The sequence below is a fragment of the Talpa occidentalis genome, unplaced genomic scaffold (assembly GCF_014898055.3).
Source record: "Talpa occidentalis isolate TD23 unplaced genomic scaffold, MPIMG_talOcc4v2.1 talOcc4.17, whole genome shotgun sequence".
In the NCBI taxonomy this organism is placed as follows: Eukaryota; Metazoa; Chordata; class Mammalia; order Eulipotyphla; family Talpidae; genus Talpa; species Talpa occidentalis.
In genome coordinates this window covers 28,757,756-28,777,520 of record NW_023601754.1, presented here as the reverse complement: position 1 = coordinate 28,777,520, position 19,765 = coordinate 28,757,756, and the positions used below count along the sequence as shown (strand labels likewise).

The following is a 19,765-nucleotide window of genomic DNA, read 5'->3' as shown; positions in this document are numbered from 1 at the left end:
ACAGGAAAGAAAATATTTTAGGTGTGGTAGGCCACACACTCTGTCACATAGTCTTTCTTTTTTTTTTTTTTTTTAAACCACTCTTTAAAAATGTAAAAACCATACTTAGCTGAAAGACAGCAAAAACAGGCCAGGTAAAATAGGTCACCACAGGGTGTCAATCCCTGCTCTAAAGGGTCAGTTCATTTTTGTCCACTTTCATTTTTGGTGATATTTTTTCTCCTTAGAATTCTACTTAAATTATTTGATTTGCATATGATTAAATCATAACTTTAACACTTGTGCCATATTTCCATTTCTCTATTTTACCATGTCCTGCTCTGACAATTTTAGAAGCGAAACCACAAAGAAAAAAGAAAATGATGAAATGAAAGTAATGAAAAGAAGCAGAAAAGACAAAAATAACCAAACACTTCAAAACAGTGATGGTCAAGAGGTACTTTAATGAAAGGGACATCTAAATAACTAAAATAAGCCTAACAATAAATAACTAAATAAAGCCTTACCTGGAGTGAAACTTTAGAATCAAAATTCTAGAAAGACAGGAGAAAACAAGTGATCAAGTCAGACCTGGTGTTCATTAGTATAAGAACCCTGGAACCTCCTCTTGAACCTGTTCTCAAAGTCCAGGTCAGAGGGCCAGCTGGAGAGACCTCGTTGGGGGAAGGGTTACCACATCTCCAGGCCACTTTCCACTCCACGGAAACTCATCTTTCATGTGTCTATCACCCATTGCCCACTGAAATAATCATATCAATACAGCCCCTCTACCTCTCCACCCCCACTTTAGCCTGGCACCCACACAATGTCCCCACTCCTTAGCAGAGTAGGCAAGGTTTACCTAATCTGATCTTTACCCTTCTCCCCCAATAGGTTTCTCAACTATGAGTGTGCCTAAAACCAGCTAAGTCATACAATACAAATCCAAATTCCAAGGCCCCACCCTTCTTCTAAAACTGATCTCCAGGTAGAGCTTGAGAAACTACCTTTTACAAGTACCCCATATTGCCACCCAGGCAGGCTGTCAGCGGGGTTGTTCACCTCTTTCTTTCTCCCACAGCAAAGTCACGTGTCACGTGCCCTACCACCTGTGCCTCCTGGGTCTCCCCATCACCTTCCCAGTGTCACTTTTTTTTTTTTTTTTTTTTTTAAAAAAAGACTTATTGGGCCTCCCCGGTGGCGCAGCGGTTGAGCGCTGGGTTGCGAAGGTGCCCGCAGCCTCTGCTGCGCTGGTTCGATCCCCGGCTGCTCCCTGGCCACCGGAGGAGGGTCCCACATGGCACGCAGACCTCTCCTGCCGCCCGCTGCTCCCCTCAGCAGTCTACTTTGGTCCTTCTGCCTGCTCTGTTCCCCGCTCTGGATCTGGTGAATTCTCTCACCCTCCCGCGCTTCTGACTGTACCCAGTGCTTGTATAAATAAATAAATAATCTTAAAAAAAAAAAAGACTTATTTATTTATGCATACAAGAGCTGGGGTACAGGCCAGAGGAGTGGGGATGGGGTGTGAGAGTATTCACCAGAGACAGAGTGGCGAACAGAACAGGCAGACTGACTGAAATACACTACTGAAGGGACAGCGGGCGAGACAGGAGAGGTCTGCTGCCCCATGTGGGTAGCTCCCTGGCCAGCTAGGGATCAAACTCAGAGACTGAGGATAGCTTCACAGAGCTGTGCTTAACCCCTTGGGCCACCAGGGAGGCCCCCAACTTCACTCTTAAAGGAGCCAAGGAATCTGTAATTTAACAGCCAGTCATGGACTTCTCTGTCCATCACACCTGCCCTGAGCTTCACCTCTTCTGTGGTCTTCTCTACCTGGAATACCTTGCTGTTTGCGGAGTCTTTCCAGTGTTCATGGCCCATCAAATACCACCTGCCAGGAACCTGTCCCTAGGCATCACTTCTTTCCTCCCAGGTCAACCTATGTGCGTACATATCATTTATCAAATCTTGCCTTATTTGTGTATGGATTGGATGGCAGGGTTTTGGTTTTTTTTGGGGGGGGACGTGGGTATTGTTTACAGTTATGCCCTTCTGAGAAGCTATCAGCTATCCAGACACATACTAGTCTAAATTGTACTCTACAAAGATGTTTACCATTCCAAGATACCAAATAATCCCTTGCAGGATTTTCAACCTGCCAGAAAGATCGGTTTTTCTGTGTCTTGCTTGGTTTTTAAAAATTGCATCTATTTTTTGGACAGAGTGCCCCCCTGTCAACCACAGGGGGAGGCTCTAGAGAATGGGGCCCCTTTTCAGCTACTAAAGCAGAAAGAACATAGTGGGTGTCAGAGAAATGTACAGGGCATGCATGGGGCCCTCTGAAACCAAGAAAGGCTGGGAAGAAAGTGTGACCACCACCAGGAAAGGAAGAAAAACAGTTCAAGGTCAGTTTAGAAAGGAAAATATCAACACATAGGAAGAAATAATAAACTTGCAGGAGATAAGACCTCTACTGGAAAAGCTGGGAAGAAGAGGAAATTTTCACAGAAAAATCAACAGGCTTTATGTAATGTTTTATGAAGAGGTGTTAACCTTGGAATTTGAACCAGGTTTTGAAAGAAGAAAAGCCGAGGGGGGGTGGGGAAATCATTCAACAATATCAGTAGTTGTTATATAAATACTACACAGGTTCCTCCTCAAAGGCTTATTTATATCTTTTAAAAATTATCCAAAATGACATAATAATCTTAACATCTGGCAAAAACATTCTTCACATCACTTTAAATTGTTCACCTGCTAGCTCAAAATCAAAAAATAGATTTGACATGAAAGAAGAGATCCAAGTTGAGGTCTTAGAAAGTGGAGTGCTGTAAGGTTCAGCTCGACTCACAGTGGAGGAAAGCTCTTCCCCTTTCACTGCCTCTACTAATCCCTCTTTCAGAAGAGCCGGGAGGAGACTTAATTCACAGCCCACAGATTCATAAATCCCACTGCTTCCTGATGAAGCACAATGGGATTAATTAAAACAAATGAGTTGAATATCTTTCTATAAACTTGGAATATTCATCTCAGTCACTTACAGCCTACTCTCAACCTCCAATGGCAACCTGCAGACCAGATCCAAGCCATCAGGGTCAGTCCAAGACACAGACTCCGATCGCCGAGGAGTTTTATACAAGAGGCATTCAAGGCCAAAGTGGAAGCGAAGTTCTTTAGTCAAAACACGGTTCATCTGCCTAGCCTGAAATTATCTGTTCTAAGAAACGAAACCAGCAGTTAGGCCTTGCAAAGGTAGTTTATCTAGCACTGGCAGACAAGCTGGAAACCTTGTTTTAAAACGGATCGCTCAAAGGAGGAAATCCTGAGTTAAAAAGATGAGCTGCCTCTTGACTCCCAGTATTTAGCTGCCCTCGGACATCAAAGGAATAGGTCGTGAAATCACAGGTGAAAGCAACAGGAAAGAAAGCAAAGTCTCCGCGTGTTTGCTCCAAAGCGGACACGCACACACTAAACAGGTCTCAAAAGTTGTGAGCGACCCCTCTCCACCAGGGCGGTCCGGACACCCCCGGCTCCCCGGCCGTCACCAACTCCACCACTGAGTTGTCTCGGTCCTGGCCCCGTCAGTGGGAACTCGCCAACAGTGGGCGCGGACCCCGCCAGGAAAGCATCTCAACTGCCCCGGCCTTCAGCACAACAGCTGGGGGGGCCGGCGACCCACGGCCTCCCCGGGGAACCTGCTCCTCGAGGCCTGTTTCCCGGCGGGGAGTCCCCCAGAAGCCCCGGCTCCTCAGCCCGTCTCCGACTTGGACCCTCCCCTTCCCCCGGCACCTGAACCCCGCTCCCCGCTTCTCCGCCCGCCCCTACCGCGGGGGCCGCGTGCCCGCGAGCCCTCCCCGCCCCCCACGCCCCTTCCTCGGGCCTCCAGCGCGGCCTCTCTCCGCCGCCGCTTCTCTCACCCCACCCGCCCCGCGGTCACCCGCCGGCCACCCCCACACCCCACACCCCACCCCTCCTCGGCCGCGCGCTCGCGGGCGGCGGACCCCGGCCTCGCCCCGGGGGTCCCGGGGAGGGGGCCCCTGGGCACCCAGCCACGCCCCCCACGGATAATGGGTGACAAGGAGGCCCCCGCCCCCCGGCTCGCTCCGCCGCGGCCGCCTCGCTCACCCACACGAACAGGCTGTCCGAGAGCAGGTACTGGGCCACGTCGCGGGCCCGCGGCCCCCCGGCGCTCGGCCCCCCGGGCGCGGCCGGCTCGGTCTGTACCGGGTGGGCCGGCGGCTCCGGCTCGGCGGGCCCGGGCCCGGCCTCAGGCTGGCTGAGGGCGCGGTAGGCGCTGACGATGGTGCCGAGCAGGGCCAGGCCGCTGAGGCCCGTGTAGGTGCGGAGGCTGGGCCACGGGAAGCGCTCGAGGAAGAGCAGCGGCATGGCGGCGGCGGGGCCCTCCCGGCCCCAGGCCTCCCCGCGCAGCGGCCGCGCCCCTGCGGCGGCCTCGCGAACGGCGCCCACGGGCTCTGGCGTCGCTGCAACCGCCGCCGCCGCTCCGGGCCGGGCCGGGCCGCTCCTGGCCGCTCGCGCCGCTCCGCCCCGCGCCGCTCCCGCTGCTGCCCCTGCCGGCGCGGAAGAGCCTCGGCGGGCGCGGGGCGGGCCGCCGCCCCCAGCGGGGCGCGGGCGGGACGGGCGCGGGGGCGCGGCCTCCGTCCCCCGCCCCCCGCCGTCGCGCTGTCGCCCGGCGGGCGCGGGTCCCGGCCGCGGGCCTCGGGGCCCGACACCCTGCATCGTCCGCCGCGACGCGCCGGCTCGGGGGGCCCGCGGGCGCTCGGGCCCCTGCCTGGGACGAGCCGGAGCGTCACTCGGGCCCGTCGGCGCTGACGGGCGCTCGGCCCTGGCCGCGGGGACCCGGGCCCCAGCCGCGGGTCCCTTGGGCCCCGTCAGCCCCCGTGAGCGGGTGGCCCCCGAGCACCCTGTGGGTGAGCCCTGGGGGGCGGAAAGTGGAGATGGTGCTTGGGGAATAATGGAGGCCTGACCCCGGAAGAACGGGAATGACCAACATTCTTAAATCTCTAGCCAATAACGTCGTCGTAAGTGTCTTGTCTTCTAGGCCCAGCAAGTCTAAAATGATTCGAATTTAGCAGAAAATAAAAACGGGACCCGCCATGCCCCAGGCCGGAATGGAAAATGGTGCCGTTTGTTTGGGCACGTGTAGTCCTCAAAAAGCTAAATACAAGAGTGACGGGGTTTGGGGGTGGGGAGGTAACATTGGTTTACAGTAAGAGTGACCGTCTGACCTAACAAATCCACCCCTAGGTACATAGCGAAGAGGAATGAAAACATACCTCCACCCAAAACTTGTTCCTAACGTTGATAGCATTATTCATAATAGCCAGAGGCAGAAACAACCCTAATGCCTATCAAGTGATGAAAGGATCAACCAGGACTGTAATACTGACCCGTAAAAATTAAGTACTGATACGTGAATCTTGAAAACATGCTGAGTTTAAAGTGGCCAGACACAACAGGCCACATATTGTAATTATTTATATAAAATGTTCTGAAGAGAGAAATACATATATCAAGAAAATAGATGGTTTTCTAGGGTTGGCAGAGGGGGCAGGGTGACAACTTAATGCAGGTTTTCAAACTGATGAAAATTTCTAAAATTGTGGTGGTTTGACAACTTGTGAATAGACTAATAGTGGCACTTTATGTGTTAAGTATTGTAGTATCTCAACAAGTGGCTGCAAAACAAAGCAGCACTACTAAAGACTTTGTATCCCCAAGCCTGTCATAGGGCCTAGCCAAGAGTAGGTGCTCAGTAAGTAGTTGAATCTTAAAAACTTTCAAAAGGGCTAAATTTCCTTGAAGGTATTTCATGCCATATTCTAATCCTAAGGCTACTAATTAGAAAACAAAACAGGATCTCTCATTGTTATTTTATCATACACTTTGTAATTTTTAGGAATACCTAATTTAAAGGGCATGTTAGGGCCTTCCCGGTGGCACAGCGGTTGAGCGCTGGGCTGCGAAGCTGCCGGCAGCCTCTGCAGCCCCTGTTCCATCCCCAGCCACCCGCGAGGGTCCCACATGGCGCATAGACCTCTCCTGCCATGCCCGCTGCTCCCCTCAGCAGTGTATTTCGTAGGTCTGTCTGTTCTGCTCCCCGCTTTGGCTCTGGTGAATGCTCTCTCACCCTCCTGCACTTCTGACTATACCCAGTGCTTGTATAAATAAATGAATAAATCTTCAAAAAAAAAAAAAAACAAAACAGGCAAGTCCCTGTTTTAAATAAATAAATAAAATAAAAAAATAAAGGGCATGTGAGGCAACACCAAAGATTTAACTTTGGGGAGCAGAGGGGAAAGTGTTTACTTACAGTTTTTTATATGATCTCTGTGTGAATTAAACTTTAGTTCCCCTTGGTTCTTTACCCACAGCCATCTGATTAAAATGCTGAACTTACAACTTTATTAGTAAAATTTTATTTTGAAAAATATAAGGATAGTAATTTTCCAGGTCACTTATGCTAGTGTCATAATTTTTAAACCACATTGTAGGATGACCCATATTCAACTTTGTCCTGTCTCCTTAAGGGTAGCTGCAAATAGATGTCCTTCTTATAATTACAGCATCTAGAACTTCAAATTTCTAATGTCATACTCTTCTTTGAATTATTGTGAGATAACCACTATTTTCTAACATATAACCACTAACATAAAACTTTATAGACAACCAGTTTTTTTAAATACTTGAAGCAATCATTTTTTAATTAAAATTTTATTTTATATAATTCTTACATCATTTTTCATTTTTGCACAATGTATGCATTATCATTTTGGTTATATTCCCCATACAATTGTACCCCCCCTCATTTTGACCCTAGTCTTTCCTCTTCCCTTCCCTCTCCCCCACCAGTGTCTCTGGTTTATAGTTGCTTGTTGATTTTGATTTTTACTTTGTATTAGTCTTTTTCCTGGTCCCTTATTTAGGTTTTCTAAATTCCTGCTATGAGTGAGACCATCCGGTAGTTTTTTTTTCTTTCTGACTTATTTCGCTGAGCATGATCCCTTCTAGCTCCATCCATGTTGCTGCAAACTGCATGTGTTTATCTTTTTTGATTGCTGAGTAACATTCCATTGAAGCAATCAGGTTTTGGTTCTGACTATATAAAAACCAAATTTTCAACTTTTAGAAACTTGAACTTACTGAAGATTCAATAGGTGAAATGAACTGTTAGATTTTAAAGGTTTGTGTGGATGTTTTACTAGAATAATTGTATTCTACCTACTTTTTTTTAAAGATTTATTTATGCATATAACTGGGGTATAGGCTAGAGGAGCTTCGTGTGTGTGTGTGTGTGTGTGTGTGTGAGAGAGAGAGAGAGAGAGAGAGAGAGAGAGAGAGAGAGAGAGAATCACCAGAGAGTGGGGAAAAGAACAGGCAGATCTACTGAAATACACTGCTGAGGGGAGCAGCAGGCCAGACAGGTCTGTAGCGCCATCTGTGTTGCTCCCTGTCAGGCTGGGGATGGAAGTCATGCTGCAGAGGCTGGCGATAGCTTGCTAGTGCTCTTTAACCCCTGTGCCACCAGGAAGGCCCTCCACTGACACTTTTTCCACTCCCAGTCCAAGACAGCCTGGCTCTTTTACTTTCTCCTCTTAAGGAATGTTCTGAGCAAAGACGGAACCAGTGCTGCTGGCTCTTCGCATCCTACTCCAGGAGAGGACCAGAAGAGGAAAGGTACAGAATGTTTAGTGTGCCCAGAAGGGTAGACCTTGAACAGTTACCCATGTCAGCTGAGCCCTAAGCCTTAAATGTGGCAGGGAGGCACTGGCACCAGACTTTAGGGAACTGGCCCAATAAGTACCCAGGGAATCCATGGCGGAAGCTAGAGCTCTCCTCATGCCCACCTTCACTTCAACATGCCATTTATGCTTCTGGATCCCTGTGAGACTTTGGGTCAATTTGTGAGGCTGAATTTTCTACCAGCTTTGTGGGATGCTGTGATTTGGTTTGACTGAAATGTCATTTCAGACCACTTTTTGTGTGGTTTGACACCTAGAAACATTTTTCCTATTTTCATTTTTTAAATATATGAAATCCTTTCAACATTCCTGACCTCATTTGATTTTCACCATCCTATGAGAAAGGCTGAGTAGTTAAGGTGTTTAACATCCTAGGAGCTGAGCCTTTTACCTATTTCAGTAGCCTTAAAATGTACTCCCCTGGAATACTGGGGCTGCATTAGCTAGACCAATGTTTTTCACTACTTAAAACCCTTTGCACTCCGCTGTCCCCTCTCAGGGGACATCGGAATTCTAGCATATCACTCGGATGTCCCCTCTCAGGGGACATTGCAATTTATTAGTGATTACGGGGAATTGAGGTTATTTCAACGCAACTTTTTGAGACATGCATGTTTCCCTAAAGTTTTATCTTGAAATGGCACAAGAAATTAAATCAAAATATCGTAAAATGGTTCGGAGTACAAAGGGTTAATCTAGAAGAGGTGAGAGAGTGATAACCATCAAGTATGTAGAGAAACTAAGTTAAATGGGTATATTTCAATTTTTAGCTTTTTTCATAACTTTTTTGGTACCTATTATAAAATACACAAGTAGCAAAATTTTCAGAAAAGCGCTACAGTAACTTCAGATTTTGTTCAATTTTTGTGCAGATATAAAACCTCAGGCTATGGCTTTATTACACAGCCTTCTATTTTGAATATTAAGATCCTGAAATTAAATTATACAGTATACATGGAACGTCCTAACTTTCAGGTAAATTTGAGAAAAAACTAAACTCTCATTGCAGATGAGGAAACTGAGCCCCCAAGGATATGATATGCCGTCAAGACAACTGTGGGGCAATTTCTAAATCCATCTCCAGGTTCCAAATGCAGCGACGCCTTCACATTGCAGGAAACTGAATCAACCTGAGAACTCAGCTATCGCGCAATGGAGAGAGGTTCAGGAGAGGACATCAGTGTCCCAGGCCCCTTGCTGTTATGCCAGGCTGTATCTTACCTAACGGCAGCTGGCCAGGGAAGCTGAAAAGACCATGCAGGACTTCTAACAGCACACTAAGGTCAGTAGTCACACAGAGTCCTTCTGTTTTATTTTTTTTTTTTATTGAAATGACAATAAAATAAAATTTAAAAAGAACAGTGACCATATTAAAGTTTTACTTTACAAATATAAAAATATAACCAAAACTTCAAACAGTTGTTTTTATACATTTTCTATAAACTTAATGTCAGGAAAAGTCTCAAAGTCAAACTATAAATGATCTGACTATGATGTGAACACAAGTAACCAGAAGTTAAATGCACTAATCTTTCCCTCAACAGAACAGCATAATCAGTATTTTCCCAATTTATCTCTAGCCTCATAATCCAACACTAAAATACAAATTACACTTAAACTAGCCTAATCTAGACTATCTTAGGTTTTAGTCAGTTTTTTTTCCACAAACACAAGTTTGATAAATATAATACAAGCTAATACTAAAGAACTGTATGTCTCAAGTTGAATTACAGTATGTTTCTCATCATACATTTAAACAACAAAAGCAAACTGCTTGAATGAGTCCAGTTGAACCCAAATAATAAATATGTAAAACAAATGGAATGATCATGGAATATCAAGCCTCAGTCTTCTCTGGCAATGCAATGTACAAAACCTTGTGCTCTCTATGGCAGTCTTGGAGATCTGTACATTTTGTTGCAAACACTATGAACCAGTAAATACTAAGTTTGGGGAACTCCACATGGAAAAGTGACCAAGCATTTCCTCTCAAGTACTTAAAAAAAAAATAAGGCCATTAAAAACTTGGGTCTCGTCCTTTAAGAAAGGGAATGTTAAGCTGATTGCTTGCTGACCTGCTGAATCTGGAAAACTAATTAAGCATTAAAAGAAATAGACTAGTTAATTTTGTTCTTTTAGCTAAATAAAATACTTAATGGAAGCCTTAAAAATCCAAAATAACTGACTCCTGTAATACAAATTATAAGACTGATAAAAAGCACAAATCCATACGGAATTACCATAATGCTATGTAAATATTATCTACCCTTTATTGTGTATCTTTGTTAAGACCAGTTTTTTCACTTCGGGAAAAAACAAAATTTACTTTTTTTTCAAAGGGTTGTCAATTTTAAATATGATTTAAAACATTTAAGTAAAACTTTTTAGTTTTCCCCCCAGGTTCCTGAATATTTTCCTGTGCCATGTGATAGTTTTAGGTAGAATATGTACTACTTGGATCACTCAGGGAAAATCACATGGCATATGCTGTAGTGCAACATGCACTAGAGGGCTCTCATTTATAAACAAACCTGGGACATAAAAGGCATTAAAAAATAAATCAATTAATCAAGAACTCATTTTAAAACTTCAGTATTTTAAAATGTAGAGAACTAGAACGCACAATTTAAGACTGGTAGTTCTTAAAGTGTGAATTTGCATATCAATGACCTGTTTATAAATAGAACCCCTGTACCCTTGTACTGTATTAGATCTGAAAACTTAAAACAAAAAAGTATTAGGATACAACTTTAACTAACTGGCTCAAAAAGAGTTATTTGTGTTATGCATTTATATTCAAAACTCAACCTCTTACATTCCAAGGTTGGTAACCCAGCCAACTTCAATTAATCAAAACTTTTTTTTCACCTAGGTGAGCTGACTGACTCATGCACTCACTGAATAGTAGTGATCAAGAATTTCGAGGTCAAAGCTTAAGTTACAAAGGGCATGAGTGGCCTTGAATCACATAAATATTCAACTCACACACTATTTATTGACTGTACTTTATAAATCATACAAAGAAAAAGTCCACTTCTCTCCACCCTCCCCAATGGCAAGAGCTAACACATTTGAATTGTGGTCACCGTAACTTTTCATGGAAGGTGGGCTGGATCAAGTCATTTCCATCTTTGCCTCCTTCAATCTTGATGGACTCAGTCAATGAGCTCACCAGTATAATTATAGTGAGAAACATGCTTCTGTAAACCAAAGAGGCAGGTCTCTTAGATGACCAGTCACAGAACTAGTGGTTTTTTCAAAAGAAATCACTGGTCATTTTTGGTCCTGGAGAATGGTGTTCACCTAAGCATAGGCACAGTTACACTCACTGCTTGCTACGCAGACGTGTGAAGGTGTGAAAGGACCTCAACTAAATAAACAAAATTGAATGCCTATGAATGTAATCACTCAGTTGCTCTTGGTCTGATTTTCTCAAGTCTAAAATAGGAAAGAATATATGATAAACCTTTTACATCACCCACTATTCAGAATATCCTTGTGATCAGCACCATAAAAATGTAAGAACTAATCCAAAGTTCATTTCTATGTATCTATTAAAAACTTAACTATACCAACCTCTTCTTTTAAGTAGCTGCGTTTTATATAAAATATCCTTTACATTAAGCCTGCAGTCATCGAGTCTGTAATAAAACATACCCAGTATACTTTGATCACTAAGAAGTTACAGAGCCAGCAAACTCCTCTGCCCTATATTGTTTTCATTCAACAAAATTTGATCCAAGTTTAGCAGTGTTTTTAAAAATTCTTTAAAATTTGATAATTCCTCTTTGGCTGACAAAATCTATCCCTTATGCAGTCCTTAACATTTGAGTTTATGCAGATTATTACAAAAGATTTTGTAAAGGCTTTGTGTCACTTGCTAAAACCTAAATTTCAACTCAGTAAATATAACTTCAAGTTAATTGAAATAAAAACTTCGTAATCTATGAGTACCAAATTGAACAGACTTAGAAACTTCCCTCACAGATGATGATTTCACCATGGCCGTAAGAGTAGCTAGAACACATAATCTCACAATACTCCCATTATGTGAAGAAAAGATAACTAAGTGAGCTCGAGATAAGTCTCTTTTTATACCAATTCCCATAATTTTGCCAACCTAGCCAATTTTAACAATTTCTCCCATGTTTAAGGTCTGTCACTTGTCAACTAAAGTCTAGATATATCAATATAAAAAGTATGTGTCAATAATATCCTGGGATCTCTGCTACAATACTACTTATTAGAATGTGCATGACTAGAATGTAAGACAAGGCACAGGAGTTGTACTGTAGACTTAAGCCAATCTAGTTTCCAAAAGTAACAAGACAAGCCACATCACATAACACTGTCTTGGTGTATACCCCAAGAGTAGTACTGGAGCTAGAGTCCCATAATCTTCACTGGCCTAAAACTGCCATTGTCCCTTAACATTGACCAGCCTAGGGGGAGAAAAGAAACAATCCTCACCTGTAAGAATTTTAGAAGTTTAATGTGAAAAAACAAAACAAATACAAGTCCACTTTTCTTTAATGTACAAAAAAGCATGAGAACCCAAAAATAAACTAAACATCACATTTGTTTACACCACTATCTAGTATTCATATTAACTTTACTATTCAAACAACAGAAAGTGGATGGCAATTTAGGGTTGGGGAAAGAGAGAAAACCAAAGATTTTTTTCTATCATTTTATTCTACACCATGTGTATAGCTGTGCTCACAGAGACGGCTTCTTTTACTTCTCCACTGTGCAGGAATTCAGTTGTATATAAAATTGAACCTATATTTTAAAAAGAACAATATCTTTATGAAAAACAGCATTATTTACATGGATTCTACCTTAGAGAAGATAAATGTATTTATAATTTCTACTCTCCCTTGACATTTTGGGCATTTTCTATACCAAGAAACACTGCTCTCATCTGTCACTTTAAACAATAAGTGTTGCTAAATACTAATTTTTAAAAAGTATAAGAGTATAACTTTGATTAATTATCCCCTACTATGTTCCCTGGTGAAAAGCTTTTATTCTTCACTGTACTCTGACCACTCGCAAGTTCCTGACAACGGAGTGGTGATGTTACATGAATGAGTAATAAAGTCCCTTTCTTTATATTCCATAGTTAAAGTTGTAACCCTTCAGTGGGCCAAAGAAAAGGAGCCAAAGGCGAAGTTTGATTAGTGTGGAGAAAGTAGAAAAAATAATTTCATACTCAAGAAGTGCTCATATAAGACCAAAACCTCTGCTAGGCTTGTTCTGAAACTAGCATTCATTAAACATATACACTTACCAAGTGCCTGGCACTGTTCTAAACACTTTATATGCTTTATTTTACCTAGTCCTCACAGGGAGTGGGGATTACCGCCTCCCTTTAGGGGTTAAGAAATAGGCCAGCAGTTATAATAATTTGTGTGATGTCACAGTGCCAGGGCATTGTGGAATTGAAATCCAAACATTAACTACAAAATATTTTCTTAACCATCAAGTTATTCTTCAATCCCTATTATAGTTGGTTCTGAGCAATTCAACCTTAAAACAAAGGTATTTTTCATCATTCTACAAGAAAGAAAGAAAGGAGGGAGGGAGGGGGAGGGAGAAAGAAGAGGGAGGGAGGGAGGGAGGGAGAGAGAGAATGAGAGAAAAAGAAAGAGAAAGAAAGGAAAGAAAGGAGGAAAGAGAGAGAGAGAAAGAGATAGGGGAAGGGAGAAGGGAGGGAGGAAGGGAGGGAGGGAGGGAGGGAGGAAGAGAGAGAGAGAGAGAAACTCCATGTGAAAATTCAAGACTTAATCCCACAAGACCCAATTTGGAGCCTAAATAAGAGTTGGTTTCAAAAGGGAAAGAGAATCTATTACACCAAAAGAGTCAATTACCACACTTCCATGCAGTCACCTCCCCTCATATTTGTTGTACATTGCTGACTACTATTTTACCACCCCTTTTTTGAATAAATACTTGAAACTTATCAGTAGAAAATATTAGATGTGGGGAACAGCACTGAATACAAATGCCAGAATGTAATGCTGCAATTCAGGGTCTGTGGACACTTCTCATTGTATTTAACTGACCAAAATTCATGAATTAGCCCTTCTCAAGTGATTTAGAGTAGCTTCAATCAATTTAAAGATCAACAAAATGTACAATTTTCCATACCTGCTCAAAAGCTGAGGGAGACTAGAAATGATAGGTCCATATCCTGGTGCATTGTCATACAATTCAAACAATGGTGCCGCTACCAGCTTGTAATTTTTAGGGACTGCAAACAAGGCTAAAATACAACAAAACAGAATTGATTTTCTGTAATTTCTGATATAAACACTGCTATATTTCAAGTTAAAAGTAATCACCAATTTTACATTTGAGAAACTTTTGGGAAAAAAAAAAGAATCTTCATCAATACATTTTGGTTTAAGCAAAGTTCACAGCCACAACTTTGAAACTGACTGACTCTCTAATGAAATCAGTTATTATGCTATTAACAACTAAGAGCATATTGTAAGTGCTGGCCCTGGGAGAAAGGGGAGAGAGAAGAGCCCTGAGTTTGTAATTTATTTGGGATATAAGACTATTAAAAAGAAATAGAATAATGACTTATTAAAATACACAATAGGCATTAAGATGCCATTTGAAAAAATCAATTCACCTGTCTCCTATAATTTTCAATAGTTTGTCACATCGTGAAAATCAGTACCAGTCACTAAACAGTTATTAAAAATAATATAATAGGTATTTTAGATGCTAGTTAAACCTCCATTCTCTCCTCACCCTCCCCAGAAGCATAACTGGAACATCTATGAGAAAAACGAGGCAATTCTGTATAGACATGATTTGTTGGTTTTGGTTTTACACTGAAGTCAAAAATTCAAGGATCTTGGAGAAAACACAAATAGACGTTTCCATGAAATTACTCCACAAACATTGTCAGATGGCTGCCTTCAGAAATGAACTAACTTACCTTTCTCTTGAAGCTGAACCAAAAACAACTTCTTATGTTCCTTGGGTTTTGTAATATGTGCAGGAATGTATGGATACTAAAATAACAAATGAGAACAACCTGTCATTACCAAGACATCCCTTATACCTCCATACCTCTATCAAGTTCTCCCATTTAAGACATTAAGCTCAAACATCAACACTTCTGAGACCAAGCTCCTCATATCTCTAACAAAATTTTACAACGTATCCAACACTTTCTTTCTTTACATGTTTATGCTCCAATAGAGTGTAAACCGCTGCAAGAAGTAAAATCCTTTCCAGTATTTCCTTTACCAGGACCTAGCATCTAATGATGTACTAATAAACACATGCCTTAATAAATTTAAAATAACAAGTAGTAAACCATTCACCCACAAGAAAATTAAGCGTGTACTCACAGGATTTACAACTTGAGAAATTTATAAATCAATGAACTACAGTATTAGTGTTTTAGTAAAATATTTTTTTTTTTTTTTTAATTTTCTAGAGGCATGTCTTATTTATTTATTTATTATTTGTTTGTTTTGGTTTATACAAGCACTGGGTACAGTCAGAAGCGCGGGAGGGTGAGTGAATTCACCAGAGCCAGAGTGGGGAGCAGAGCAGGCAGAAGGACCGAGGTACACTGCTGAGGGGAGCAGCGGGCGGCAGGAGAGGTCTGCGCGCCATGTGGGACCCTCCTCTGGTGGCCGGGGAGCAGCCGGGGATCGAACCGGCGCCGCAGAGGCCGTGGGTAGCTTCGCAACCCAGCGCCCAACCGCTGCGCCACCGGGGAGGCCCTAAAATAATTTTTTTTACTATTACCAAGTTAAATTTTCTAGAAACTTGGTGTGGACATGTTTACTATATGAAGAGTTTAAATATTGTGGGAAAGATACTTTATGAGACATTCCTCCCTTCAACACCACCCCTACACACCCCACATGTTTCAGGAATACCAGACAAGCAGTCTAAATGGGGATCTGCCAGCCAAACAGCATCAAATGGCTTGGGAAATTGGAGAAACTGTAATTGTGGAGACAATTCTCGGGTAGTGAGCACTACACCAACTCCCAATAGCACCCTATCTTCCTATCCCTCAGCTATACGAGCGAGTCAGAAGGAGAGGAACAGAACAAACACAGCAACTTCTGAGAAGGAAAAAGAGACAGCCAAGGTATAGCTCTGAAAGAGACTTAAGAGCCTATCCTCATTCAAACAAGTTATAAAAATAAAGATTTTAAACCATCAGGAGTGACTACTTATTTAGTGATCTTAGGGGAATTTTCAGTATGATAGTGGTAGTACTGTTCTATATCTTTTAAAAGGTCCTATCTTTCAGAGATGTACAATGATTTCATTTATACAATGGTTTTCATTTACAATTAAAATTATATGTAGGATTTGCTTCAAAATAATCCAAGTTGAGGGTATAGAGGTTGGGTGAGGGGGAAGGGTTGATGAAGTTTGACTATGAATTGCTAACTATTGAATTGAAATAACAGGATTCACTCACTAGCTTCTCTACTCTTATATGTTTGAATTTTCCCTTAAAAGAAAAAATGCTTTTAAAGTTTTTATCTAAATTAAAGAAGGAAAAAGAGGAAATTTCAATCCAATTTCTGCTAGGATCTTCTAAAAGGCTGGAATTAAATCAATTTTCTATTTCCCCAAATGCCCAGAAAACAAAGTGAACACTTACCTGAGGAGGTTCAAAATTTGGTCTCCACCAGTTACCGATGCAGTCATCAATGACCCAGTCCTGCAGGACTCCATCTTGACGACCTAGTATCTGTAAAAAAAAAATAAATAAGTAAAATCATATAGCCAATAAACCACCAAATATATATCCCCATCAATACCCTTCTTTGGTGAAGTTTTGGCAGCACCCCTAATAGACAGGGCTACTGTGCCCTCCATGCAGATTTTCTCTCTGTAATTTCCTGTTTATTATTATCTATGTCACTTTATCCAAGACAAATTAGTACTAGTTCAAATATTGGCAATCTAACATCACGTAACTATACAGGAACAGATCTATTGTAATACCCTAGCTGCACACCTGACTTACAGTTTAACTAGAGAATTCTATGATAGAAGTCAATTCTCTCAGAATTACGATGGCATGTTCCATGATCTTTTGGCTCCCTGGGTAGTCAATGCTATTTCTGATTTTATTTCTGATCTTGATGCTTTGTATTTAACCCATGTCCCCCCTCCTCTCCTCTCTGGGAAGCTGTCCGAAGCCTCTGCAGCGTGGGTTCGATCCCGGCCGGCCAGTGAGATGCCCACATGGCGAGGTAGACCTCTCCCGCCTTGGCCACTGCTCCCCTCAGCAGTCTATTTCAGTCTGTCTGCCTGTTCTGTTCCCCACTCTGTCTCTGGTGAATCCTTTCACCCTCCTGTACATCTGGCCTATACCCTGGTTCTTGTATGCATGAATAAAAAAAAACCTTTAAAAAAATAATAAAATTGGGGGGCCTCCCTGGTGGTGCAGGTGGTTGAGCGCAGCGCTGTGAAGCTGTCCGCAGCCTCTGCAGTGCCGCTTCAATCCCCACTGGCCTCGGAGCAACCCACATGGCGAGCAGACCTCTCCTGTCTCGCCTGCTGCTCCCCTCAACAGTGTATTTCGTCAGTCTGCCTGTTCTGTTCCCCGCTCTGTCTCTGGTGAATCCTCTCACCCTCCCGCACATCTGGCAAAAATAAATAAAATTTCATGATGATATGCCTTTCTCAGATGGAAAATCAAAGATAATCAAGTATTTACTTAGTCAATGGCACACAACAGTTTTTCTGGAATCAACTAACTTCTGAGAATCACCCTAGACCTAAGCAAGTTATAGAAATAAGTATTCAAAATTCACAATTTTCATTTTTATCAGTCTATATAACACAACATTATTCTTAAGTTCTTTTAATCAAGGTTATACTTTATACATTATAATTGGTCAAAAATGTTCATAAGATTTGTAGTAAGAGTAGTTTCCTGTCCCACTTCACCTAATCCCACCACTGGCTGTAACTTTCAACTCTTTGCTTCCTCCCCACCACCTCAGTTACCTGCTTTAAAAAGCATTCTCATTTAAAAAAAAAAAAAAAAAAAAAAAAAAACTTTCTTATTTTTTAATAAACTGTTAATATTTTAGTTTTACTAAAACAGCTTTACTTTATCTAGTACCGTATTACATTTAGTTGTCATTTCACCTTAGGCTGTGAAACTGTGACAGTTTCTCAGACTTTCTTTTTGATCTTGATAGTTTTGAGTACTGGCCAGTTTGTAGAAATCCCTCAATTAGACTAGGATTTTGGAGTGTGGGAAGATCACAGAGGTAACGTGCCATTCTCATCACATCATGTCAAGGGCACATTCTATCAACATTATTTTTCTTGGATATTAACCTTGATCACCTGGCTCCGGTAGTGTCTATCAGGTTTTCCACGGTAAAGTTACATTTTTAACACATTCTTTATGACCATTTCTTGATTACTTTTCATTTTTAAGAACCTATAAAAAACAAAAAAATGCCCTCTACTGTGGATGAGAATTAGATCTTAAACCTATATCCCTCATTCATACTTGCTCTTCTACCATCCTCCCAGTATCAGTATTTGATTAAGTCAATAATATTTTTAATTAAACATGACTAGGTGAATAAGAACATTTAGTAAACTATCATTAAACTTCAAAGTAAGCAACAGAGTATGTAGTAAACTATAAGTACATTTCCTTACTTATATAACTAACTCATTTCTTCAGAATTAACAGCTGTTTCATTTGCTATAACTAATCCATCCCCACATCCTTTAGGCTTGAATTTCTTCTCCATTCAAACATCAACTTCACCTTTCCTAAGAAACATTTTTCTATCAATCTGCTCCAATCTGCAGATACTCTCAGCTCTCCTACACAGGTAGAGCTCCAGGGCTTCTCTCTGCCTCTCTGCTGTGTTGTGAGACTCTATACATTCTAAATCTTGTATCTTCTTTTTTATTTTTTTCATTTAGGTGAACACCTTGCGCAGCTTCCTGAGAAAAGGTACAAAGAGTTCACATTTTTGGAACTATGTCTAGAAATAACTTTATTTTACCTGACTTATAATTTAACTAGAAAATTCTACCATAGAAGTCAAGTTCTTGCAGAATTGTGAAGGCATGTTCCATGATCTTTTGGTTTCCTGGAAAGTCAATGCCATTTCTGATTTTGATGCTTTGTGTTTAATGTCTCCCCATCCTCTCTCCCCAACTTTGGAAACCTTTAGAATCTTCTCTTTATCTTTATTAATTTAAAATTTCATGATGATAAGCCTTAATATTCTCTACAAAAGGCAGGTCAACTTAAAATTTGTTATTTAAGTAAAGTTTTTTGAATTATTGCTTTGCTAATTCTTCCTTTTCCTCTATTTATCTATAGTTGATATTGCTCCTTCTGGAATGGTCCACTGATTTTATCTTTCTCTTTTTTTGACTATATTCTCTATTTTTATTCCACTGTGGTTGATTTCTTCAATTCTGTCTTCTAGCCCTCCAATAATTTTTCATTCTACTAACATTTTTAAAATATATTCATGAGTTTTTATTGGCTTAATAGTCTTTTTTAATGGCACACCATTCCACAGAGACATTCTCTCCTTTTATCATACTAAAAATACTGATCATTGGGCCTCCCCTGGTGGTGCAGCGGTTGAGCGCTGGGCTGCAAGGCTGCCCGCAGCCTCTGCAGCGCTGGTTCCATCCCCAGCCACCGGGGAGGGTCCCACATGGCATGCAGACCTCTCCTGCCGTGCCAGCTGCTCCCCTCAGCTGTGTGCTTCAGTCCTTCTGCCTGTTCTGTTCCCCGCTGTGGATCTGGTGAATTCTCTTACCCTCCCGCATTTCTGACTGTACCCAGTGCTTGTTTAAATAAATAAATCTTTATAAAAAAAATACTGATCATAATCTTGTTGATTGCTTAATTTTCTGTTTCTATGGAGTTTCTCTTACTACTTTTCATCTCTTTGTTTAGAAGCTTTCTCCAAAAGTCTGGTGATACTTAGTTATCTACTCACAACTAAGAGCAAAGCAAAAAGATGCTG

At 41.8% G+C, this 19,765-nt stretch overlaps 2 protein-coding genes and 1 long non-coding RNA gene across 5 annotated transcripts in view; 1 reads left to right on the top strand and 2 right to left on the bottom strand.

Moving 5' to 3' along the window:
* Positions 1-4,558, bottom strand: part of AMFR (autocrine motility factor receptor) — a 36,848-nt gene extending 32,290 nt beyond the window's left edge. The window contains exon 1 of one of the 2 annotated variants that reach the window (XM_037516410.2): positions 4,105-4,558. In XM_037516410.2, coding sequence (XP_037372307.1) covers positions 4,105-4,365 — 261 coding nt within the window. In that variant the 5' untranslated portion in view covers positions 4,366-4,558. Of the gene's footprint in view, positions 1-506; positions 529-4,104 lie in introns of those variants that run through there. The other variant, XM_054697062.1, reaches the window with a different exon arrangement.
* LOC119249229 (uncharacterized) lies at positions 4,069-15,946 on the top strand. 2 transcript variants are annotated; one of them, XR_005126103.2, is made up of 4 exons: positions 4,069-4,131; positions 7,598-7,674; positions 8,749-9,021; positions 15,797-15,946. It is a non-coding gene; the product is annotated as an uncharacterized LOC119249229 (long non-coding RNA). The 2 variants fall into 2 exon arrangements; XR_008552470.1 differs by lacking the exon at positions 4,069-4,131 and adding an exon at positions 4,848-5,018.
* Positions 9,084-19,765, bottom strand: part of NUDT21 (nudix hydrolase 21) — a 19,512-nt gene continuing 8,830 nt past the window's right edge. The window contains exons 4-7 of the mRNA XM_037516413.2: positions 16,396-16,485; positions 14,695-14,770; positions 13,893-14,007; positions 9,084-12,521 (exon numbers count right to left, since the gene is read on the bottom strand). Coding sequence (XP_037372310.1) covers positions 12,500-12,521; positions 13,893-14,007; positions 14,695-14,770; positions 16,396-16,485 — 303 coding nt within the window. The 3' untranslated portion in view covers positions 9,084-12,499. The remainder of the gene's footprint in view (positions 12,522-13,892; positions 14,008-14,694; positions 14,771-16,395; positions 16,486-19,765) is intronic.